The sequence below is a fragment of the Corvus kubaryi genome, unplaced genomic scaffold, assembly GCF_017639235.1.
Source record: "Corvus kubaryi isolate FWS band 111438036 unplaced genomic scaffold, C.kubaryi_AGA036_p1.0 37341, whole genome shotgun sequence".
Lineage (NCBI taxonomy): Eukaryota > Metazoa > Chordata > Aves > Passeriformes > Corvidae > Corvus > Corvus kubaryi.
In genome coordinates this window covers 8,921,695-8,946,885 of record NW_024581112.1, presented here as the reverse complement: position 1 = coordinate 8,946,885, position 25,191 = coordinate 8,921,695, and the positions used below count along the sequence as shown (strand labels likewise).

General features: G+C 45.3%; 1 protein-coding gene across 4 annotated transcripts; it reads right to left on the bottom strand.

Annotated features, from left to right (window-relative positions):
- Positions 1-3,109: 3,109 nt before the first annotated feature.
- Positions 3,110-25,138, bottom strand: CCDC191 (coiled-coil domain containing 191). Of its 4 annotated transcripts, none has more exons than XM_042031793.1 (16): positions 25,064-25,138; positions 22,832-22,973; positions 20,427-20,555; positions 19,715-19,893; positions 18,994-19,217; positions 18,039-18,195; positions 15,994-16,184; positions 15,027-15,273; positions 13,252-13,706; positions 12,659-12,753; positions 9,981-10,063; positions 8,824-8,925; positions 7,731-7,874; positions 6,505-6,657; positions 5,947-6,101; positions 3,110-4,449 (listed from the first exon to the last, which is right to left on the bottom strand). In XM_042031793.1, exons 1-16 carry the CDS (start codon positions 25,136-25,138, stop codon positions 4,317-4,319), a joined length of 2,664 nt encoding a protein of 887 aa, XP_041887727.1. In that variant the 3' UTR covers positions 3,110-4,316. The 4 variants fall into 4 exon arrangements, with proteins under 4 accessions (XP_041887727.1, XP_041887728.1, XP_041887726.1 ...); XM_042031794.1 differs by having other exon boundaries at positions 22,832-22,919; positions 25,064-25,129; XM_042031792.1 differs by lacking the exon at positions 25,064-25,138 and having other exon boundaries at positions 22,832-24,490.
- Between the last annotated feature and the right edge of the window lie 53 nt (positions 25,139-25,191).

Sequence of the window (25,191 nt, the reverse complement as noted above, 5' to 3'; positions counted from 1 at the left end):
TTTGTGGAGTGGCCTGTTGATTTATGCCAACACACGCAGGCAAGCCAAATGACCAAAAGCTGCCACTATCTCATGGCTGGCTGTTCAGCTGTCAGCTGGACTTGGGAATAAGGGACCAACAGTCTAAGGAAAAGTTGGGAAACAGATGTTCTTCCAGTTCTGCAAAAGTTGACCTGTGGGTTTGTTGGTATTGAGATAAAACAGACCTGCTGGCAGTTTCTCAGCATCCTAGAAACTAGGGATATTCCCTCATGGTAGGAATTTGAATGGGGATCTTTCATCCTATCAATCAATCAATCATCGGTCTCTGAGCAGGTTCCTAGCCTGTTTGTCATGTGTCTTGTTTTCCCACTGGCACCTGCCCACATAATACACCCAGAACCCCAAAAGAGAACAATCTCTTACTTTAAACCCTTTTCTAAGCCATATTTGGAAATGACATGGATATTCTCCTTGTAGATAGTGGGAAGAGATGTAGCCTTTAATCCTGTTGGTATCTTGGGACAGCTGCTGAAAGGCAAGATGACTTTTAATGAGTAGAATCACAGGTGCCTTTGATTGTTCCAGATCTCTGCTTTGATTCGCCTGGGTGGTACTTCTGTCTGCTGTTCAGCTGTTTCTGTTTGAAGGTAACTTTGCACTGCTGACAGCAAGGACCTTCCACCAGGGTTTTAGCTGGAATGAGACAGGTGTTTGCAGAAGGGTGTCAAGACTTTGACACCCCAGCATGACCAGCTTTGTGAACTCTGTTGAGTGCTGTTGATGGGGACACAAGACACTTCTGTCTCTCCCCAGCTTTTATTTTTTCCCCCGTTGTGGCTTGCTGTGTTGCCCCTGCAGAGCAGGGCCATGTCTGGAGCAGCAGCTCCTGTGCTAGGGGCAGCCAAGGTGCACTGCTGGGGCAGGTGCCCATAATGGATAGCAGGTCTGCAACGATGTGAGCTGTGGATCACGCTGCAGTGGTCCATGGACCCCTCCCAGGCTTACTAGTGTCCTTCCCTGCCTAGGGGGAGCAGAGGAAATTGTTTAATACTTCAGGCACTCTTTCAGATCCTGTTTGTGCAGGGCCTAGGGGATTTGGAAGTGACTGGTGTACAGATTTAATGAGAAGATGGTATTTCTGTGGTTAAGGTTTTTGGGAAACTGTGTAAGAACTCTGGAGGGCAGGTGTCAGTAGAGGATGGGGAGTTTGCAATCACTTCAAGGTTCTGTATTTGCTGTTGTACCGCAGTGAAAGTCCTCCCCCCATTCCTGTGAAGGAGAACGAAAGCCTGGCTGTACAGCCACCTCCCTCTCTTGCTAAGAAAAGCAAGGAGCTGACAGGCAGGAGTGTGCCTGAGCTGTGAGAGTGTGGGCTGATGACCAGCATTAAGGCATTGACATCTGCATCTAACCAAGTGTTGGAGCAGGAGGAATGCTCTGGTACAGCTGTAGGCTGAAGCTGTTTCCTTGGTCTGACAAGCTCTCTCACATGTCACCCTCCTGTGGGAGCCTCAATTTGCAAAACACTAACGTTGTGCCAGGGATTTTAGGGGTATCCTGTGCATCATCTGGCACAGCCTTGCTTCTGCCAAAGAGGTATATGTTTCAGCCATGTGTGGATCAATAAGGAAGTCAAGAGGCTTCTCCTCTCCCTTTTAATTTCAGTATGAATGTGCCTGATCCCTGAACATCTTCCCTATTCTTCAGCTGGATCTACCTGAGGCTTCAGCTCCATGCTTGCACTGGCAGTAGGCAAGGGCTCTCAAAGCACAGCTCCCCGGATCTTTTAGCTTCTTGCTGCTGGAACTGTCCAACCAAAGAGCATCTGTCAGGAGAATCTTTCAAAGCTACTAGGAATAGAAGGAAACCCTGGAAGGTGAGAGCATTGGAGGCAAAGGACAGTTTTCAAAATGTTGACTGTACTTCAAGTTCTTTGGAGGAAACTATGCTCTACATAAACAGTATTATTTTCGTGATGGTGAGTGGGCACTGAGATGAGTGGAAGCTGTGGGCTTTGAGGACAAAATGTGCATTGCTGGGGAAAGAATCTGCAATTTAGTAAACTGGATACACCCCTGAGTAGCCAGTGCTTTGGGGCACCTTTTTTTGCTGCGCAAGATGTAAATTCAGTATGTATTCAGCCTGTTACTAGGGTCAATTCCAGGCTGCATGTGGGTGCATCCACTCTACTGCTCCAAACTCCTATTCCTCCCCCTACAGCTACAGCATGTCCTGTCTCTGGTTGGCTGGAATGCTGCCTTCTCTCTAGGTGAGGAAGGATATGTCCTCACCTTTTGTCCTCTGGGTCACTGTTCTCCTTACACTGTGAATCCAGGTGGAGGGTGGGCCAGAGGCTTTCCTTGCTGTGTCCATTGTCAAGCCCCAGTAGGGAGGAAAAGTCCAGCAGAAGCATGGGAGCATAAGGGCTGGTTCAGGAGTTCCAGGAGCTCATTGGGCACTACATGGCTGAGACTTTCAATGGGGAAGAATGCACTAAGAGCAAGTGGATTGCTGTTAGCACCAGGTGTGGCTGCTGGCTGCACTTGGAGCATTACTTTGGGAGCTCAGCCCCAGCTCTGCTCCTCCCTGCCTGCTTGGCTCAGTCCTCTGCAAAAAACACTCCCCTTCTGCAGTGCCCGCTCTTCCCTGCAACACGAGTTATCCAGCCTCTCCCAGCTTGTGCTTCCTCTCACAATCTGCCTCGTAATGCAGCCAGATGGTCTGAGCTTGCCCACACTCCATGCAGGCACCTTCAGCTCTCTGCAGAGAACAGGCTTGTCTGACCTGCTGCTGGTCAGGTCTGCACTGCGCCTTTGGGAGATGGGGAATGTTCGGGTGTTGCACAGGATGGCTGTGGGAGGTACCTGGGAGTGACAGCTGTCTTCAGACCTGCACCAACAGCCTGTGTGACAGCCTGGCTTTGTGGGCAGGGAGAGTCTCTGACCATATCCCTGTGTCTACATGGACAGATTCCCAGTGCTAAAGCTCTGGAGTGTGCTGCTGTGCTCGGGCACCCACCTATGCCACTTTGCAGCATTTAGTGCTGGTCTAGGTCCCTGGTTCTGGCCTTCTGTCCAGTGCCATTCAGTTGGCTTCTGACACAATCTGCACCAACAGCTCAGTTGTATTCGTTTCAGATTTTGGTTTATTGGAAATTTTCAGTGCATATATGGGTTTTACAAATGATCTGTTACAAGATAACAGTAAACTGTTATTGTTGTCTTCCTGGTGTTACTCAAGTACTTCCTGTACTGCCAAATGCTTTTGGAGAACTTTGCCTATCTGGCTGTGAGACGGAAGTGATTCTAGCTTCCTGCCGTAAGTTGTTCCTAAGACATACTGTACCTGAACAGCATTACCCTGTCTGCATTATGCTGCAGGTTAAGGTTAAACAGAGGTATGAGACTTGCATTTTAATCATGTCAGCTCTAGCTTATGTAAAAGCTACAATCTGCCTTTTTCTTGGAGTTTTATCTTTTTTTTTTTGAAGTACTGGATCAAGTGAAACAGCCCAGACAGACTTGCACAATATACCCTGAAATATTAAACAGCTTGGGAAGTGTTTAAATGACAAGATAATTGAGGCTCATAAACTTGGGATCACCGCTTGATGCCAAAATCAAAGCACTGTGTTTGTGAGCTGGCCAGTGCTGCAAACAAGGCAGTCTCTTGCAAAAGAACCCAGGTTTTAGATTGTCCATATGCAGTGCTGTGATCTGGATCATTAGCAAATACGGTTTGCATAAACAGCTCTTCCCTCACCTCCTCTAATCCAAACTTTCCTGGCTCAGTTAGCTAGAAACTGTGCTCTGGGTGGCCAAGTTCACAGCAGTGTTTAGGGGTAGCTGACAGTCAGGTCTGTCTGCTCTCTGAACAAGCTGTCACCAGAGTACTGCCAACAGAAAAGCACTGGGCTACTGCTTAGGGAAAAAGAGATGAAGTTCAGTTCTGTGCTTCCTTGGATGAAGGAAGATTCATGTCAGTGCTGCAGCTCTGCATGTGGAAATGGCCTTAGCCTCAAACACACCCCGTGCTAGGCTTTGGTTATCTGGGGTTCATAGCCACCAGCCAAGACACCCCTACGGAGGCTTGTGGGGTCCTCCCCAAGGAGGAGCTTGAGGGGAACGACTCCATGAAGTGTAAAGTGAAACTGTCAAATAAGCTTCCATCTATGCTTTGTTTACAACAACAGTGACCACAGGGAGCTCCCTTTGGATATAAGACCCTCTGCACTTGGTCAGCCTTCCCCTTGGACTTGTTTCAGTCAGCAGGGAGATAGAACTGAAGAGAATCGGTCTTGTTGTCTCCTTCCCATCTCATCTGGCTCTCTTCTGTCATGTCTGGAAGTTGGGGAGAATTTCAGCTACTCTCCTGCGTAGCTGGTTTCTTCTTTCTTCTCTTTCCCTTTCCTTTTTCATCAGTAATGGGTACTGCCTCCATGCCTTGAATGCGTTCAGTGTAAGTCTCCTTAAAGAAATTAGGGACACAAGGAACAAGGTGACAACGTGCAGATGTGTTCATAACATAACAGGCAATCAAAAGAGCACTCCTATTTGAGGGGGGAATTCAAATCTCAAGGATTTGTCCTTTCTGCTGATACTCAGGGCTGTCACATGTTAAGCATCTACATGCAGACCATTTCATTGATATGTCAATCATGCTGGGGAAAAATAACATATTTCCCTTTTCTATTCCTCTCCACCAAGAATTTTGCTCTTCTCTCTGACAGGATTCATTAGCTGGTGTTTGCTTAGAACTCTAAAGATGAAAGACGTTTTCTGAGGAATAAACAGGACCTCTGAAAGAAGTTTCTTTAGGAAAAATGCAGGTTCATTTGGTCCAGACCAACCCCTTGGGAATGGAGGCAGCTGGGCTCCAATTCTTACCTGATTTTAATCACCCCATCACAGGTGCCCTGCCCTGGGTTCCCACATGGGTAATAGGGACCAACAGTCCTGTCTAAAGAAGAGTTTGTTATGGCAAGGTCTGAACTGCCTTTTGCTGGTGGGGGAAGAGATAATAAGGAATGACAGGTGATTGTGCTCCTAATAGGAGGTCATATGTAGAACGAATCCAGTCTCTTCCTGGGTTTGACTTTCCCCTGGTTCCTCCAGTTTGCTGGCTTATTAATGTTAAACTGTGCACTATTCAGAACTTACTGATGCAGCAAGCTAGAACAGGTCTGCCCTACTATGTAAGAGGTGAATTTAATTTAATTCAATTCTTCCTCCAAGGTGCTGCAGATCCCATTGAGGCTGTGCAAAGGCACAGCCTATTCATGACTGCATAAAACTACCATGCTCTTTCATGGTGAGGCAGGTGAACAGACTTCTGTTTTCTGCTGAACTTTGACAATAGTTTTTTCTTCCTGCTAGAATGCTTTTTATGGGACAAGGAGTGGACTGGGTGTGTCCAGCTCCAGTCATGATTGGTAGAACTGACTGCTCTAGTTTTTGCTGTCAAGATAGGCTGGTGATGGCAAAAATGTAAAGACTCCTTAAGCAGGATTTCTAGTTGATCAACTTTGGATTTAAGAACTAAATAATCTGCTGTGGACAAAAAAGTACTATGTAATTCCTACACAATCATTTGGCTTGCTATAATTGTACTTCAAGATTTTCCTAAGGCAGCTTTTAGCAAAAGCTGCGTGGCCAGATCTGCTAATCAGCTTAGAAAGTTTCAGCTACTTATCCTTACTTAGGCTTTCACTGTATTCTCTTTTTTTGAGATTTAAAAGTCCTGTGAAGGATGCCATTACACTTTCATTTCCAGGCTGCATGGAAACTTAGCATAAACCAGCTGATGCTGTCTGTGCATATCACAGAAGCAAAACACCAGCAGTATAGAACCTGTTTTTCCTGTGTTCCTGGAGAGCAGCTGACCTGTCAAAAGTAGTCCCTAAAATCATCTACAGGGTATATTAAACTGAAGTAAAAAGGACTGCTGGTCAGGGCATACACTTACTTATTACTGTGTTCAGTAGCAATCTTCAGCCTCTCCCATAAGGCCCTTTTTTCCTCCATGATATGATCAAACCATGCCCAGAAGTACTTCCTCATGAGGCAGACTGTGTGGAAGGTATCTGCTCTCTCCTCCTGAGTGGAGAGATAATCCTTGTACTGGGGAGGAGGACAAAGAAACAGGTGAGAATGGCTTTTTTTCTTCTTTTCTATCCCAACCTCTGGCCCAATAAATAGAGCAGTGCTGAGATTGTGGCAGTGAAGGGTAGTGGGCACATGAAGGGTAGTGGGTACAGGAGTGGAGGAAAACCAGCAGGGAGCAGGGTGAGAGAGCGGAGGGTGGAGGAGCAGTGTGTAGGAGAAACTTCTGGGTGGAAGATAGTGATGGAGAGCGAGCAGCTGAGAGAAGGTCTCTGAAGAAGGGAATAATGTTGCTGGAATGGGGATAGCAAAACTCTGCAGAGGTTGTGCTACAGGTGAGTGAATTTGCACTGTGGTGAGGGGAGAGTGTGGAGGCAGCCAGCTCTCTTGGTATCATTTCTCCACTGTGGTGCAGGCCAACCTTTAGCCAGTTCCTGAAGCCCCGCCTCAGTAACATTTGGGAGTAGAAGTCCTCAGCCCGAGACATCTTCTCCCTGAGACTCTGCTGGGCATCCTGCAGCCAACTCATCAGGCATTTCCTCTGCAGGCCCAAGCTGTGATGCCTTTGTGCCACCTGAGTGAAAACAGCAGAGACAGCAGCTGGTTACCTGAACTGGTGACTACCTAAGTATAACGCCACAGAAAACTGAGTGCACTAGAAAATCATCTCAGCTTTTTGGGTCACCCCCAAATCCAGATTTCTGACAGCTGGAATAACTTACAGGATCCCACAAAGAGGGGTCAGCATAAGGAACACCACCAGTCTCTCTACCAGGCCATTGCTGCATCACTTCTAGAGAATGCCCTTTTGAATGAGATGCTCAGTTTAACTGATTGTGGATGGGGCAGAGGCATGGCCTGTAACAGCTTAGTCCAACCCTGTCCATAATGCTGACCAGCAGGGTGGACATATGGAACAGCTTGTATCCATCTACTTCTTCCCAGCTGGAAGCCTTTGTGCATTTGGTGAAGTACTGTGAGTAGCTTCAGTTCCAGTGACTTAAATGGAAGCTTTCCAACTTAGCCCTGGGCTCTGGCTCGATCTTCAGGATACGGCTGAGTGTTATCAGTCTCCCCCTGATAAGGGATGCTGAGTCAGTCACGTGTGGAAATGTTTCATTAGCAATACTCCTGCACTGAGGTCTCGGAAGCTGCCACTCATTGTTCTGCACTGAGGATAGGGCCAGGACAGAATAGATTGTTGGATTATCACCTGAAGTGTCCTGCCACTAGCAGTGGCCAGCTCTGTACCAGCAACTTCAGAGAGAGGGAAAGCCCTGATGACAGGCTGGGGTTAACTCCTGCAGCTGAAGTTGCTTGGTGGTATCTCACTGATAAGCTTTGCTGTGGAGTATGAGAACTGGCAGGTGCATGCCATATAACTTCAATTATTTTTTTTCTGTTTAATCCTGGTTAATCAGCTATAAATGAGGATGCCATCCCTGCAAGTTTTTAGTGGCTTTTAATGATTATTGTCAGATGGGCTGATTTAAAGAACTAATACAGGGCAAGGTATGCAGGGAGAATTTTTGCTTTTTCCATCTCTATCTGACCTAAAAGCCTATTAAGACTTCTGTTAAGTGCTGCATCTACTCTTCTTCCCTTCCTGTTATGGCACCAGTCATTTCCTTTACCCTCAGCACTTACCACTACATTTTCTTTGGCTTGCTCCCTCAGCCTTTTCCATGGCAGTATTCCCAGCTTTCTGAGAAGGACCTTCTCATAATGATCTTTAGCCTTTTTCTGGAGCTGCTGTTCTTTCTCCAGCCTCCTCTGCTTCTCCAGTTCTTTCTGCAATACAAAAAGCAGTAGTTTTAATTCCATCAGGATGAAGAGGATATTAAGCAATGACAATAGATTATCATATTGGAGCTGGAGGTTCTGACCTGACAGGAAATAGGGATCTGTATCATCTTTAGCACTGCACACCAGACATGACCCCATGTAGTAGAACCTGTGTCCTAAAGCAAACTGTCTTCTCCTGGGAGATGATGTGGCAGGAACCTCCTTTGAGGTCCAAAGATGGTTCTGAGTTTATGCATGGACCCTACCACTTAATTTAGCCTAAACAAAAGGGGAGGGATGTGGGCATTTCATAACTGTAAAATACTACTTTTGACTGATACTCAGGGATGAAGGTCAAACGTACTAAAACACTCCAAGCAGATCAGTAGTTGTAGGTTGAATTCCTGTAGGATTTCAAATGTACTATTTGGGTTATTAGGACAAGTAATTTCCAACTAACAGTAATGATGTGCAGATATTCCTAGGTTAGCTCCAAGGAGAGAATGCTTCTATTCTTCAGGTGGAAATCTGCCCTTGATACAGCAGTCAGGCTTGTTTACTTTTGAAACACATGTTTGTGACTGGTATCACTGTGTACAATCGAGGGGTGACAAGAGTGGATGGAGTCTGAGAGTAGACTGAACATGCTGTCACTGTGGGGGGCTTATGTGGCTCTGTCTCAGCAGAGAATGCCCAGCAGCTGGGACCTCTAGTCCTGCTGAGGAGACAGACAACATATACTTCATAGCACGTTTGGGACACAGCCCTTCCCCTAACGCTGCCAGAAAGGGGAAGATTGTGAGTGTGTATTGTGGGTGCCGTGGCTGTGGAACTCTGCTCTACCAGTGAAGACCTTCAGTTCACATTACTCTGGCTGCTGACTGAGTACCAGTGGGTAATGATCTTCTTCCCTATCCCTGCTAAACGGGGAGAAACAGGTGAAACATTTGGTCACCAGCTTCTGCTGCCTTCTCTCCTCCCGGCGTTTTTCCCGCTGTGCTTCCTTCTCCTCGGCTTCCTTCCTCTGTCGTGCTTCCTGTTCAGCCTTCAGCTGGGCCTTGAAATGGAGAAAGGTGAAATTCAATTTGTTTCATGTGACCTTTTCCATGAACACAGATCTTTAAACTTTCCTACTGTTCCTCTAGTACTGACCAGCATCTGGAACTTCAGAAGAAAGCAGACCTTTTCACATACTAGACATGATCTCTGCTCAACAGTGATCTGTGGAAGGGACAGGAAGGAGGGACTGTCCTTTTTACTACCTATATACATATCTGCATCAATCTATCTATTTATTTTTCTATGTATGTACATGTTTATCTTTCTTTGCCATAAGTTACAGTATTTGTCCACTCTTCCTCTAAAAAAATGTAAACCACACACCAAGTCATTTATTGAGAATTTGATTACTGAAGTCAGTTCTGAATCCCTGGGCCCTGCTCTCAAGTTTAATTTCCACATGCAAAGCAGCTGTACAGGTACCCAAACATTTCTTTCCCCAAACACTGAAGATAACACTTTCTACTCCTAATGCAACTTACTAGCAATGTTTTCAGTAACAGTTTAATACCCTAACTTGAAGAAGGCTCCTCTGTTTGATGTGTATCACAGAATTTGTGTATTAGCTATACAAACATTGTCAGTATCTTCCCTCTTCAGCAGCGATTTGCTAAAAGGTGCAGATTTTTACTAGGCAAGACTGCATGTCCTCAAGCTGCATGGGACCAGAGAGGAAAGGCAGGGAGGGGAACCCCACCACTGCCAGGTCCCATCAAGTGGATCTCTGTGTGCACTTCCACCCTTACCGTTCTCAGCAAAGACAAGCTACAATCATGGGGTAGGTGTGAAAAAAGGGGGGTGATAGGGGAGGCTGCTTCTAGAACTGCGACTTCAAGTTGAAGTGTCTGCCTATGCTATAGCAGGGCTGGTGCTGCAAAAGCAGCTCTAACTACTTCTTTTGATGTGTGATGGACATTTGCTTTCTCACAAGTCATAAAACTCCTGCTTTGGATAAAGGGCTTTTTCTTGGTCCCTGACTCTGGGGTTAAATCAGCATTTCTTGTAACTGGAATGATATGAAAGACACTTTATTTCATTTTCCACTTTCCTTACCAGTTTTTCCTCTGTTTTTCGTTGTTTGGCTTCTTCTAGTTTCCTCTTCTGTTCTGCCCGCTGAATTGCTCTCTCCTCCATCCCTACAGAAACAGAAGACATAAAGCTTAGAGGAAATGAGCTACAGTGTTATGGCAGAAGTTTGGTGAACAAGGATGCATCACTCTGTGCCGGGCCCCACTGCCCTGGCAATGCCAGCACAAAGGGACTTGCTTTCTGCAGCCTCTTACAGCCAGCAGTGTTGTGAACAAGGAACCTAAAAATGTTTTTGAGATGACTCAGGACCACAGTAATGACATTCTCTCCACCCTCCTTGGTTGACAGGCACAGCCATAAGGCTTAGTTATGAAAGAAGCTGTGTTCAGGTTTGTCCCTGCCTTTCCTGATTGAGGGCTGAGGCTCAGGGCACATCATTTAGCAGCAATTGCTGTAAGGTCTCCAGTAAGCTCTAACTGCTTATTTAAAAGCAATTTCATGACAGAAAGCATCACTGTCACAGTGACATACAGGTACTTGGTCCCACTAGTAAGAAACTGCTGCATAATGCTTCTTTTGGAAGGTAAATTGCAATGCAGGGATCTTGCTGGCCATCAGCAAAGGTGCTACACACAGAACATGCAGAAGAGTTGGGAACCTGTGCTTGCTTCCTCTGCAGTTGCAGACAAAGCAAAGGCTGGAGCAGTCAATAACTGGGAGGCATTGAAATGTTTTGAACACAGTAGGTTTCTGTAGGTACAAAAATGCTGCTAGCGAGGACTTCTTGTTATTTTCTAAGTCCGTGAGAAACTTTTCTCTCTCACAGAAGAGGTAGCAGGGAATGTAAACAACCAAGCCACCTGCAACCTTGGAAAGTCTTGTTTATGGTATAGTAGAAAATATTTTGACAATGGATGTTTTAGGATTTTGGCCAATCACCCCCAAGGGGTGGCTGGTCCCTTGTCCAATTAGACTATGAAGAAAAAAGTCTATAAAAGGTTTGTAAAATAATTAAATAAATCAATCTTGCTGCACAATTCCTGCCTGTTGGATCTTCTCTCCTCCTCCTCCCTATGGCTGCAGGACACGGTGATATACCGTAGGAACCAGGCCTGTGGTAATAGGTTTCCTCAGATTCTCTTCTCCTCTCAGCTGTCCCAGGGTTCTCTGGCAAGGGAAAACCATGCAGTGATAACTTCATCACTGGATTTTTTTGGGGATCTTTAAACACAAACACTTGAATGCTTGCTGTCTCTAAGGTGTGCAGAGTTCAGGCAAATCAGGGTGAATGATGGCTTGGACTAGATAGCGTTAGAGCTGAACACAGGTAGTGAAAGGCAACTATTAATGCCCAACTATCATGGCAAAAAAGGTCTGGTGATGCCCAAACTATTGAAACATCACAATGATTATATTCCAGGTAACCTTTCATGCAGGCTGTGACTACTGTGCATTGATGCAGAAGAACTTCACCATAGGATATAACCAGAATCCTAATTTACTGATGAAAAGGCTGTGTTGCATATTTATTGTGAAAATGCTGTTCCAGTGTGGCCAGAGAAGGGGAGATATCTCAAAAAAGGCAGGGATCTGGAGTTCCTTCCCCAGCCTGGCTACTGTTGTCTCACTAGGCATTTAATTCCCTTTGAAATCTCAACACCTCTGTCAAAGCTGGATGAAAATGACTGGCCAGTTTGAATGTTACTTGGATGCATTGACACAGATCTGTGCCATAAATCGAATCTCTCCTGATGGGAGAGAGTTTTTAAAGTCCTTGCCAGGAGTTAGTTCGAGAGACAAATGGAGACTTTCAGCCTTCACAGCTGCTAGATAGTTGTTTATTAAGTCTTATCAGAGAAACAGTCACTGGCATGACCCAGACACAGCACAGAGCAGAGAATGCAGGAGAAAAGCCTAATTATCAAGATTTACACAGCCTTTTAAAGATAAACTACCCAATTAAAAAAATGCAAGATATTTTCACTTTTTTACCAATGTCCAACAAGTTCCTAAATCATGTAGACAGGACTGTGGAATTCTTTATCCAATCATCCCAGACCACTACTGCTGCAAAATATGGAGTTAGTGAAGAAGAAGAAAGAAGCTTTTAACTACAACTTATCCTCCATTTTGAGGTTTTCTACTTTTATCTATTTATTATGCAAATAGACCTAAAAACTAAATTTTTCACCCTGTGGTAATATCACATAGTATTCTATCACCTAATTCACACCGGTTTAGTTTCTAGTTCTTTTCTAATAGTAGGCAGTTTTTTCCAAGGTTGGAGGTCAAAACAGTGTTGTTCAGGGGGTAAAACCCCTTCAAAACAGGCAGAGAAATATTCTCTGCACTCTGGGTTCCTACATGCATGACGAAGGGAATGAGACTAATGGCAACAAACCCTGTACAGCTTCTCTGAGTTTTGTCATAGCAGAGACAACCACAGGTGTTAGGACTAACTGCCACAACAGTGTACTAAGTGTGGGCATGAGGGGTTTGCAGTGTCCCAGGCTTCACAGATGCCTGTCTCAGATAGGAAAACAGCTCACCCTCTCTCACAGCACTCATCAGACTGGGAAAGAGAATGCAGAATTTTACTTGCATAAAATCATCAACCAGCAAAGCTGAGGCAAAGAGAGACATTTCCAGATAAGCTGTTGAGAAAAGCGGTCTGGAATGGTCTTTGCTATCTAGAACAATACCTTTCAGTACGGGATGAGGTGAGGTCAGCCAGCTGGAGGGCCTCCTGCCTTGCACTGCTGCCCTTGTGTTTCCTGGCCCATGAGAATCAGGTAGGCTATGAAAGAAAAGAGTAAAGAAATTCTTCAGTGAATGTGGTCAAACTACATCTCATACCTACCACCTATGGCCTTGCAGCTTCTGTTCTCCATTGTGCTGCATTATCCCTGATACACCCTTCTTCTGCTTGAAATGGGACTGATGATGCATCCTTGCAAAGGAACTGAGTTCCAGGGCTGCTGCATGGTCTGAAATATGGAGGATGATACTCCTTCTTTTCATGACTAAATAGATCCCTGCTGCTACTATGGGTGGCACTGGTGTTGCTGTTTCTAAGTGGATCCTAAGTAGAGATCACCTGGTGTCGAGCCAGTGCAGAAGGTGAGAAGGAGAGAGAACTGCGGCTAGTCTGATACTTCCCTTGAGGCTAAGTCACAGCTGAGAGGAACAGCAGATAGCACTAACATGACTGAAACATGCTTAGCAAATTCTGGCTCAGCTTGAGTGGGAACGAGACAGGATGACTAACTGACCCTGCTTTATTGAGGGCATATACCTCAAAGGGGTTGTATTCTTGCTTCTGGATTGTTTTTCCTCCCTGGTTTGAGAAACAGAATTGTTAAACGTCTGGGTTACAGCCGTAGCTTGTGCTGCCTCTTCTTTATCTCTGCTCAGCTTCTGATGTTCCTGCAGTTTAAGGATCAGCTCTTGCTGTTTCTGAAGCTGCTGCCTCTGCTCCTCAATCACACGTTGCTGGAAGGCGTGACGGTGCTCAAAACGGCTACCATAAGCAGGAGAGGTCTTTGGACTGAGTGCCTGGAACTGCTGGAGGACAGTGGCTATTTGGTTCTTGTACATAGCCTGGTCCTGGGAACTCAGGGCTGCATGTCTTATGGTAATCTCCCAGGCAAATTTGGGGTTTCTGCGGAAATGAGATGTGTGAACAACATCCCAGCTAGACTGGTCTCTGGTCTGGTCAGGCTGTTTCTGTATGAGGTGAGTTTCAGTTGGCTAGGGGAAAAAAAAAGAAATTAGGAAAATTTGGCATTGATTAAAACTAAGCACTCGCCTACCCTTCCTGCATAGTGTTTTTTTTAATGCAAATCTAGTGAGATGCCTGAGAAGTAGGGTAATCTCAGCTATGCAGTCTTTATCCAGTCAGGCCAGAGGGGCCTCATTATGCACAAAGTGGAGGCTGTGGGGAAGACCTCTTAAGGAGCTGAGTGCCATTTCACCAGGAGGAAAAAGTCCTGATGAGGCAAGAGCTTTGGCAGGAATACATCCTGGCTATTTTGTCAGGGAGCATGGCTTAGGACAGCTCATTTTTCAGGGATTAGCACACTCCATTTTGGACTGTGTTGTCCCTGCTCAGCACTCAGATGGAGAATAAAATTAAAAACAGTTGTTGAAGTGGTCTACACAACTGATCTACTGAACAGTCCTCTTTTAGACGGAAGTCTACAAGGTGCTGCTTCCTCATGCCTCTTTTCCAGCTTTGATAAATGTTACCATGAAACAGGTGCACAGTGGGGAATGAGGCTGCACCTTTCTGACACATGGTCATTCTCTGAAGAGGCATCAGCTGTAAGGTCTGCTTTCTGATTCCTAGGTCAAACCCTAAATTCAGTTCCATTCCTTCAGCACAGATTTTATCAGTGCAGCAGAAGAAAAATAGGGGCCTACTAGGATAGTATAAGCACTGAAAGAAATCAACTTTTGGTTACACTTAGACAAACAGAAAGCTTGACCTGTAATACGTGTGTGTGGGCTCTAATACTGACATCAGGATACTGCTGTGGTACAGGTTTTATAGACAGAAGGGAAGGTGGGGATCCAACCTGACAAAAGACAATTTAAGGAAGCAACCTCTGATTCTCCTCTCTTACCTCCCTGTGATGCGCATTATCCTGAAACAGCCAGTGACAGCCTCTATTTTTCCCCATACTTAAAAGCTGGAGAGCTGCACTGGCATGAAAAATATCTCTTGTCATGCAGTCAAGTTATTCTTTTTCAGTCTAAGCTGGCATCAAAGATGTAACTAATCTCTCAGTAAAAGTGATCTGGGTGTGGGATGCTCATTGCGATCAGAGTACATGAAGGGTTGTTCTTTGGCAGCACTAGAGATTATTTTTAAAACTCATCCATCGTCCTTCACATTTACCTCTGATTTTTAGACATCTCTTCTGAACAGCTGCAGGCAGGTATTTGGGGGTCACCCTGGGAAAGAAGCTTTCCTCTGGGACAATGTACTTTTTATTTCAGATTGCATAAAGTAAGTACTTTCTAAGAGTACAGCTATGCCAATAGCAAAACTACATGGGAAGGATTTACCTTGTCTTGCTGTAAATCTTGATGATTGTTTCCTTCTGCTGTCCCAGGCTTGTTAACCTCCAGTGGCCTGTCCCCACCTTTCCCCCGTGACACAGCCTCCAGCAGCTGTTCCATCTTTCTCCTTGTCTGCACCCTCTTGATCTGCAGCTCTCGCTGTTCTGTCTCTGCTCGGCTCCAGCGCTGCCAGGCCAGAAAGCAGCAGCGCAGGAGCCGTCGCTCGTTGTGCTCCACAGCCAGTTGGGTTTTCCTGAATGACAAAACGTTTGTGTTATGGCAGGAGTGAGGCTTCTGCCAAGGCACAAAGCCACATCATTTCCTTTTGTTGCTTAACTCTGAAGGCCCTCTGAAGTTGTACAGAGCTTGTCCAAGGACGAGTGGGAGGGCAGAAAGGATGGCTGCTATTCTGAATTAAGTTTCACTAGTTCACACTTTGCAATTTCCTGTGTCATCTCTGGAATGCAGGATAGTTGTGAAAGAGGTATCGTGTTCCCTGGCCAGCTGCATATGGGGAAGTGACAGTGTCTCACCACTGCAGCCTGCCAGACACCTGCAAGAGCAGTGTTTCTCTGGATGGTAGGAAATTCATCCAACAGCCTCCTTAATCAAAGGCACTGGCTAAAATGATCTCTGCTACACTACTACTGAAACAGCAAATATATTAATCAGGAATAAATTTGGCAACTCATATTCTCTGGAGGCCAGAGCGAGCCAGGGTGAGATTTCTAGGAAAGATACCTACAGAGAGACTGAGGCTTGTTGGAAAGTGCTAAAGCACTTGTTTCTATCTGTCCTCCTTTTCATCTGTGCAACAATGCCTCTGGCAGACTGCAGGCAGTGTAGCAATTTTCTCAAAAAGCTGCTGTTTCCCTCCTGCTGGGTAACTGACAGGCTCCTTTTACAGTCCCTGATCACCACTCTGCCCAAGTACGGATGCAGTAGGAGGAATTCCACAGTAAAGGGTCACTACCTGTTTTGATCTTGGAGATGAACTTCCAATTGCTGTGTCTCCTGCTCTACTTTCTGGGCCCAAGCATAGTTTCTCCAAGCTCGCAGGGCCTTCAGTTGGCATCTCCAGTCAGCAAGGGCTCTGGCTTTTCCCATTTTAATTCTGCGCTCCAGAATGACTTTCAGCCAAGCAGAGAAATGTCGTTGCAAGCACTGCATGGGAGAGTTTCAAAAAACCAATGAGCAAGATACAGTCTGCCACACAAATACTGATCCTCTCCGCCCTTTGCCTATTCTAACTTTCCTTTTTGAGATTCTTTTTAGAATCCTCATTTTCAACAATTACCTTGAGGATAAAGAAAAAAAAGTATTGCAGAGCATGTGCAGGTCTTCTACAAAAAGCAGAAAGGGTCTAAAAAGAGACATCATATCATGGGGATCCATGCTTTGGAATGAAATGCACTTAGTTCACCAAGTGTAAAGGAATGAAATGGGTGAGGAACGTAGAATTTCTAGAGACATGGAAAATATTCTTAAATCTAGAAAATGTCTAAGATGTTACAGATGAGAACACGTGTGAAGAAGTCCTGCTTTAAAAAAATTTTTTTTTTAACTTAGACAAAAATCAAGTCACGTCCTAGAGTGAATTTATGACACCACCTCAGCTCATCCTTGTTCCAGTAGGAAGCCAAACCTTTCCCCTATTGTGTAATTAGACTCGCTGCCTTTGGGAGTAATTTACATTGTACAGAGCAGCAATTTGCTATCTAATCTACCCCATAATTCTCGCCCTGTCACTGCAGACACTGTTCATTTTGATCCTCCAAGTGGGTCAACTCACAGGACTCTGCTGTTCCCTTTTTGTCATAGTGCCTTGTGTTAATTGCATTCCTCTCTCACTTGAAATCTTCAAATGGAGACTTACAAAAAGTCAATGCATTAGCTGTTTCTTTCTGCTTTAGGAAAGTAATCAAAATGTCACTATTGCTTAGCTCAGCCAAGCTGTGGCTTCTCCCATTATGCCAGTCCTGAATTGTTCTGTGGTTTCATTCAGGCTTATCTTCACAGCTTAGACTGTGCTGGAGAGAGGTTGTGTGCTGCTAAACAGCAAGCCAAACTCAAATCCAGCAGATGGGCAGATGGATTGAGCTGTGAGGAGAATCACCATAAAAATGATGGGACTCTTCTGCTGAAAAAACCCCTAGATGTAGACATATAGACATCAACGATGATGACTGCTCTATTAATTGAAAACATTATGTGATGGATAGCATTCATACCTCCACTCAGGAAATTTATTCCCTTTGCTCAGACTGCCCATAGAAAATTATTCAGTACTAAAAGATCACTCTTCAGTTGCAAGTATTTGATACGTGTTTAACCCAGAGCTGACCATGGTACCAGAAAAATGAAGGTAAAAGAAAGAGGTTCCTACTGGGAATTATTAAAGTTTGTTTGCCTCGAAAGAGCTGTTGCAGTAACACAGAATATCCTACTGCACCGAGTGGAAGGGGGTCCCTGAGGAACCTGTTACTGTGGATGTCCTGGCGTGCATCAACTCTCAGAGCTCCAAATTCATCCCAGGCTGCAGCATTTCTCTTTCCTCTCCCTGTTCCTGAAATAGAGTCTGCAAAGCAGTCTTTAAAATGCCTTCCCACACACACAATAAGGGCTTCTCAGGCCTTTTTTCTGCCACTTTCTCCTTTTATTTCCTTCCTTGAGGGAAAACAAATCTCACTCCACTTCCTACTCTGTATATCCCCTTATTTCTTGATTGCAGAAGCCTTTATGGTCTCACTTGTCTTGAGAGCTGTGTCTTTTCCACAATTCTAAGTGAAATGTCCCACTAAGTACACTGAAGGCACAGGCCCACTGGGGTTGGCACCTCAGGATTTCTTGCTCCTAGTCTTATAAGACACTTTTTGCCCTGCTCTCATACATTCCTGGTATCAGGAGGTCTTGGAAAAAGTAAAAACTTCTGCATAACCATGACTTCTTACTTCATTTTCCAAATGGTAGCCAAGGGCAGGGAGCTCAGAGTCTCAGATAAAGAAAGGTGATGCTCACTCTCTGCTTACTGATGTGAATCCTGTGCAGCAGCTCCTGAGTCCTTCTCTGTTTCTCTTCTCCTTGCTCTTCTCTCTTCAGGACCAGGGGTGGTGACACAGTAACAGACACCTCCTGCACTGACAGCTTCTGAGGTTTTTTTTGTATCTTCCCCTCCCTGCAAAGTGAACAAACATACAGATCTAATATCTGATATACATCTAATACCTTCTCTTTCTGGCCAATTCCAAAAGAACCACCTCTACAGCTTAGAAAGTTGCTGATTATTTTAACTTGGCCTTCTTAAAAACCACCTCTGTAATGGTTTTGGGTCCCAGAGATTAAACAGTCTGGTGCATTTTCTAAATATAGAAGGCAGAAGAAAATAGTAAATAATTTCAGTAAATATTTCATTTAAGCACTTGTATGAGAAGATTTAGGATCTCAGGGCTGCCTAAGTAAATAAATGGCATTCCTAAAAGTGACATCTCTGTGACAATCCAAGCTCAGCAAAAGAAAAAAATTATGTCTCTGCAGAATCCTCAGCCAAGAATGCTCTTTATCTTTCATAGTAGGGAAAGTATTGCAAGTGCTAGACTTTCAACACAGACTATTTTTTTCTTTTATTTTTTTCTGTGTACTGGCTTTCTGGTGGCATTAGATGCTAACAAGGCTGGATGTAGCCACAGAGCTGATGGAGAGAATGTACAGTGGTGCAAACATACTCCTGCTTTGTGTTTCAGTGCACATACCATAATGGCTGAGGAGAGGATAACACTATATTAGCCCACCTTCCCACTCATGGAAAACTCTGTCACTGATGTTGGTAACAAAAGACTAAAAGGTTTTGGGAGAGTTCAGAGACAATAACAGCTGTTTTGTTTGGGATCACCACTGCTCTTACATTTAACAAAAGGAGCTGATAAGTGCTTTCATATCTCTACACACACACATACCCACACACCCTCTTCCTTACATTCTCCAAACTTTTGCCACAGTGTGCTTCTTCTCAGCCATTTCCTTTCGAAGCTTCACCATTTCCCTCTGGATCTCCTCCTCCTCCTTCTTAGCCTGCAGGGCCTTCCTTCTATCCTCCTCCTGTGCTTGGAGCCTGGCCTCAGACAGAATTGCTTTCTTCAGGGACTCTTTTTGTCTCTGAAGCTCTAAAGCCTTCTGATGCCTCATTCGGTTTTCTTTCACCTGGGAAGGAGGAAATCGGCAAAATCGGAGAGCAAGCACCAAAGGCTGAAGAATTTGAAGCTCCCTGTAGACTGCCAGGCTGGGTCACAATCCACCTTTCACATTAAGAAAGAAACCCTACCCGTAGCTGGCACTGACTGGAGAGATTCTGCTCTTGACCATGTGAGAGAGTGAAATTAAATCAATATTCCTTAATGGGAGCAAATTCAGAACTGACTGCTATGGCAGCTCTTCCTGGAAGTCTTCAGAAAAAGGGAGAAAACCTGAACAGTTTTAGTGAAAGCTGACTGTGCAAGCTACTGCTGAATGGCTAATGTGCACATGGAAATGAAGTAAAGTTTCAGCTGAACTGGGGAAGAGTATCTTTGGGTAGTTGCTTCCAAGTCAGAGATTATTGCAGGCTCTGAGAGAATACTGGGGAGGTATCACTGAGCATTTACTCTAATCCTATAATCCTCCATCTTATTCCTTTTAACTGAGCTGCCTTGCCTGCTCACCTGCTTGTGTCTGAGCTCCATGATTATTCGTGGATCTGCATGTTTTTTTTTTTCCTTGATCTCTTCAAGTCTAAGGTGTTTTGCTATACCACAGTTCACAACTTCACTCTGCAAAAGATGCTGAAGGTATTTCTGGACAGAGGAACTTTCCATTTCACATTCCAGATAGCTGCACAAGTCTGAAATGAGAAATTCAGATTATCTCAGGCTAGTCTGAAATGAATAAACCCTTCTCAGATCACAAAGCCTAATGTAATTAAAGGGATCACTTCCCCAGACTGTGAATGCATTTCTGATGAACGTGGACACACTGACTGCACTCCATTTATCCCCAGAGTCTTAATCAGTCTCCCACTGAACACGCTAGAGCACTAACAATGTTTCATCCATTTTTTACTGTCCCACCTCTCAGCATCTCAAACGGCTGTATAAACTTGACAGGCCTCAAAAATACAGGTTCACAAAAGAAAAAAAATTCTCTTTTACAAGGGGAGACACTGAATGATTATGAGGTGCATTTATGCAGTCATACAGCAAAATGCTGTAAGAGCTGGGGGACAAAAATCATCATCTTTAATCTTGTTTCTACTGAGTCCACTGTCCTGGCCTCAAAACAACTGTTACCTCTCAGTCTGATAAACCATAAGACCTGACCTCCTTCCCCAGCACAGCCTCAGAGACGAAACCAGGACTTGCTTTGCAGTGCTCTCACCATCAAAGTGCTCATACTTCGGAGGGGCTGCAGGAGGCTCTTCCTGAAGGACAGAGTCAACTTCCTCTTCTCCATCACTCAGCTCCAGTTGCAGTTTGGACTTCATCCACTTACTGAGCAGCTCCTGGGCTACCATGAAGAAAGAGACCGATGACTTCACTTGCGTAAAAAAACTATATGGCTAAGTGTAAACTAGCAATAGTCTGGGATAGCTGTACGCTGAGAATGACTGCAAGCTGATCGGCAACAGAAAATGGAATAAAGCTAATAGTTCGGTTCTCATCTTCTTGATCTATAAAAGAACAGGAAGAAAAGGTGCCAAATTTTGTCCCTGTCACATGTGTCACAAATTAATTCTTCTCCTCCTTATTTTTCCTACTATGATTCCATGGGCATTTAGATCACTCGTGATTATTTTACAGCATTTATTGAGGAGATGGAATTCACATGAGATAATTCATAACTCAGATAGTTTTCATATGTTTTACCACTGCACTTGTAGACACTTAGATGGTTTCCACATCTACAGCCAAGGCTGTCATATGCTAAATTCAGAAGAACTGCTGTTTGGACAAACATTTGCTTCATCTGTACAGGTTAACCCTTTGCAAGTACCACATGAGCTACTGGAGAGTCTACGAATCTGTCAGGTGGCAAACTGCACCTGGGACTCAGGGTTAAGACTGCAGCTACAGGAATGCACCCATGATGGATGTGGTGCTCCTCAGTGAGCTCAAATGCCTAATGAACAGCTGGGTATGAAGTCCTTCAATGGACTGTTTGCATCTCCAGTCTTCTGTGGAAAAACAAAAGAATTCCTTTTTCAGAGTTCCTTCTCAAAAGCAAGGTCAGCTCACGTGTCTGCTGCCTCAAGAAACCAGCTGACCTTGCTGTATGGGTGGCCAAGCTGTTCCTGAAGCAGGACACAGGGCTGTAAACTGCAAGGCGTCAGGAGCAGCCCCACAAGAAGTGGAGCCATCCTCAGCCGTCCGTGCGATGAGGATGGACAAGGAGCTGGGATCTCGGCAGCCACTCTAGTGGGAGTCATTACACAGTGTAATGCACACAGTCAACAGACAGGAGCAAACAGCTGCTCCAAATATTTCCCAACACAAAGTGAAGATGCTCCCTGGTATTTCTAAGGCAATAAAGCCTTTTTCAAACTTTCCTAAAAAATGGTGTGTTTTTTGAAGAAAGCATAAATCTAATGTTTGTTGTCCTTCAATCACTTTTATTCTCTTTCATAATCTCTCAGGCCAGCTCAGAACAGGGAAATATATCTGATAACAGAAAGAAGAGCAGAAACAACTTGCCACTTGGGGAAGGGTTACTTTTTTGACTGGGATTTGTGATCTTCTCATAACTGGAAGAAAAGCGTTCTGGCACTTCTCTTATTGACACCTTCCTTTGAAAAGTGGGCTATGTGTAGTTAATACCACTAAGTATTGTAATAATGGATTCCAGATAAAAGAAGTTCAGTTGAGCTAGGAACAGTTCTGAGAGATTGGTAGCTATTAAAAGGAAAACCCTAGCAGAGAAACAAAAATATTAAAGAAACGTGAGGAAAGCAAGGAACCTTTTCATCCAAGGAAAAGACAAGGCTTTTCACCAAAGCCAAGACAGCTCCTTTGGAGCCTCTGTGCTGTATAATGCATTCAGACAGTGCACTCTAAGTAGGTAAGTGTATTCCATGTTGTCAGTTGAACCCTTGATGATGACAAGTGAAAAAGCTGACTTCCTGTATTGAAGTGGATGCTCTTAAGATGTGTCATCATCCTGTTCTGTAATGCTGACTCGTAAAAGAGCGGTTAACTCAGTTTTTAAAATCCTGTCTCCTATCAGCTTTTTACACTGCAGACATATTCCCAGCACTGATGGGTGATAATTTCCCTCCTCTTTGTTTTTTAAATCTACCACAGCCTTACTTTCAAACTGCAGCAAGCACCTTTGGCTGCAGGCTTTAAAAAGAAATATTTAGTTAGCTCATTAGTGAGGAAAATTATGCATCATTATTTGTAGATGTGAAATTTACATAGAGCAACTCCATTTCCACATCTAGTCTGCTATCAGAAATATGTCAGGTAATTTCACCTGGTTTCCTACAGCCCACTACCTTGGCTTTGACCATACAGTGTGTCTTCAAGGGCAGTTCTTATCCTTTTCTTGACCTGCTATCTCCAGGAGACAGAGAGTTTATCCTTCTTTTAGGTATGCCATTTAAGATCAACCTTGAACTTCAGCAACTGATCCTTCTTATGCCTTTCTCCATTAGATGAAAGACATCTGACTATTAACTGTTTCTTGTGAACTCAAGCTTTGCAAGAGCCTGTTCAGATCAGAACAACAAAGCTGGATCAAGAACAGTTCATTTCAGGCAGCTTGTGGCAAGCAGAATTTTAGCTCACCTTCCTCACGGGCCTCATGATGATCTTGCAGCCGTTCTGCGGTTTCCAGACTTGTCAGAGGACCCCAAGGCCTCTGTGGATACCTTGACTTTTGAAGGGAAAAAGCTTCAGAGAGAGCATACTCAGAGGCTCGGTCCACTCTCTTTAAAGAAAGAAAAACATTTCTAAAGATATTAATTTTTACACTTCCTATATCCAAATTTCTCCTCCAGAGAGCAAACATCAGTGGGAATGTAACACAAAACAGCATGGCTGTTAAAAGGAATAGATTTCTTTTGAAATGCATTTCTACGACTGCTTGATTGCATAAACTGGACTTAGAAGTCATTAAGCAATAAACACTCATTTGGCAATTAATGCCAAACACAGAGACTGGAGAACACAGAGAGAAAGGAAACACCCAGGAGAGAGACTTGCTGAGCTAGTGCCCAGCAACCAGCAACTATGAAATTTTTATCAGCTTTTTGTCATAGCCAGGCTGAGAGACTTCCTGTCCCATATTCATCTCTCTGCAATGTTAATGGTCCTGACATGTCACTGTGTTTTCACAAGTAACACCTGTGCCCCAGACAGTCCATATTTCTGAACTCTGTTTGTGCTGCTGCCAGAGGCCCAGGATGCTGCCTGAGGAAGCAGATGCACACTTCTACCTGCCACAAGAAGCAGGCTGAAAGTGGGAGCATGGATGTGCCCAAGGAAGCAAAACAAAGGGAACCTCACCCTAGAATTCATTTTCTTTGATGTCAGGTGGTTGCAGGTGCAGGATGCGGTGCTTTGGGGTAAATATCTTGTATTACTTGCCAAAAAAACCTGCAGCACTGCTCAACAGGAAGTTTTGTGTGTTGAGTTTTATGCACAGCAACAAGGCACCTTACTCTTCATATATGAAGAGCTGGATTGGAAGGGACCTTTACAGGTCATCCAGTCCAGCCTCCCTGCCAAGAGCAGGGACATCTTTGATAACACCAAGTTGGATGGGAGTGTTGCTCTACTTGAGGGCAGGAAGGCTCTGCACGGGGGTCTGGACAGGCTGGATTGATGGGCTGAGGCCAGTTGCATGAAGTTCAACAAGGTCAAGTGCCAGGTGCTGCATTTGTGTCACAACTCCAGGCATCACTACAGGCTGGGGGAAGAGTGCTGGAAAGCTGCCCGGCAGAAAAAGACTTGGGGATGCTGTTTGACAGCAGCTGAACATGAGCCAGTGTGTGCCCAAGTGGCAAAGAAGGGCAACGACATCCTGGCCTGTGTCAGCAATAGTGTGGCCAGCAGGATCAGGGCAGTGACTATCCCTCTGTACTTGGCACTGGTGAGGCTGCCTTGAGTCCTGTGTCCACTTCTGGGTCCCTAAGTTCAGGAAGGACATCGAGGTGCGTATCCAGAGAAGGGAAAAGCTGCTGAAGGGTTTAGAGGCGCAGGTGAGGGAACTGGCATTGTTTAGTGTGGAGAAATGGAGGCTCAGGGGTGAACTTATCACTCTCTACAAGCACCTGAAAGGAGGATGTAGCCAGGCAGGGGTCAGTCTCTCTCCCAGGTAACAACAGACCGGGTAACATGGAATAGCTTCAAGTTTTGTCATGGAATATTTAGATTGGGTATGAGGAAAAATCTCTTCACTGAAAGGGAGATCAGGCATTGGAACAGGCTGCCCAGGAAAGGGGCAGAGTCACCATCCCTGGAAGTGTTCAAACAACCTGTGGATGTGGCACCTGTGGACGTGGTTTAGTGGTGAACATGGTGGTGCTGGGTTAATGGCTGGATTCCATGATCTTAGAGGTCTTTCCCAACCTTAACGATTCCGTGATCTTCAACCACCTCAGGTTACTCAGAGCCTCGTCTGTTGACACAACCTGACCCTGAATGTCACTGAGCAAGTTATTCCGCCTTGGCCCACTGTTCCATGCCACCCGATCCAAACCTCGGCAGGGACTAAGGCAAACCACAGCGTTCCAACCTCTCGTGTCTCTTCCTGAACCCGAGTTTCACGCCGCCAACTTTGGCGCCGTTCGCTCGAGTGCAGCGCGGACTTCCCACCCGCCGGCAGACCGCCCAGCCCTGGGAAACCTCATCCCTGCTCCTGACCCTGCCGTGCTAACTGCCCGCGATCCCAGGGCAGCGGGATCCCAGGGCAGCGGGATCCCAGGGCAGCGGGATCCCAGGGCAGCGTCCCGCCCCCGGCGCCCCCCGAGCCGCTGAGGGCGAGCGGGCCGCGCTCTCCCCGCCGTGCCCCGTTACCTGCGGGAGGCGCTGCCCCGGGAGAGCCATGGCCGCACCGAGCACGCCCGCCCGCCGCCCGCCCCTCCCGGCCATGGCAACGGAAGGGCGGTGCCTGCCCGCCGGCGCCCGGTGATGACGGGGCCGGG

Coding starts and splice junctions, on each gene's coding strand:
- CCDC191 (XM_042031792.1), bottom strand. CDS start 23,177: ATGAGTGTTTATTGCTTAATGACTTCTAAGTCCAGTTTATGCAATCAA. Junction 20,556..22,831: donor TCATGAGGCCCGTGAGGAAG/GTGAGCTAAAAT, acceptor TCTTCATGGTAG/CCCAGGAGCTGCTCAGTAAG. Junction 13,707..15,026: donor AAGATTTACAGCAAGACAAG/GTAAATCCTTCC, acceptor TTTTTCCCCTAG/CCAACTGAAACTCACCTCAT.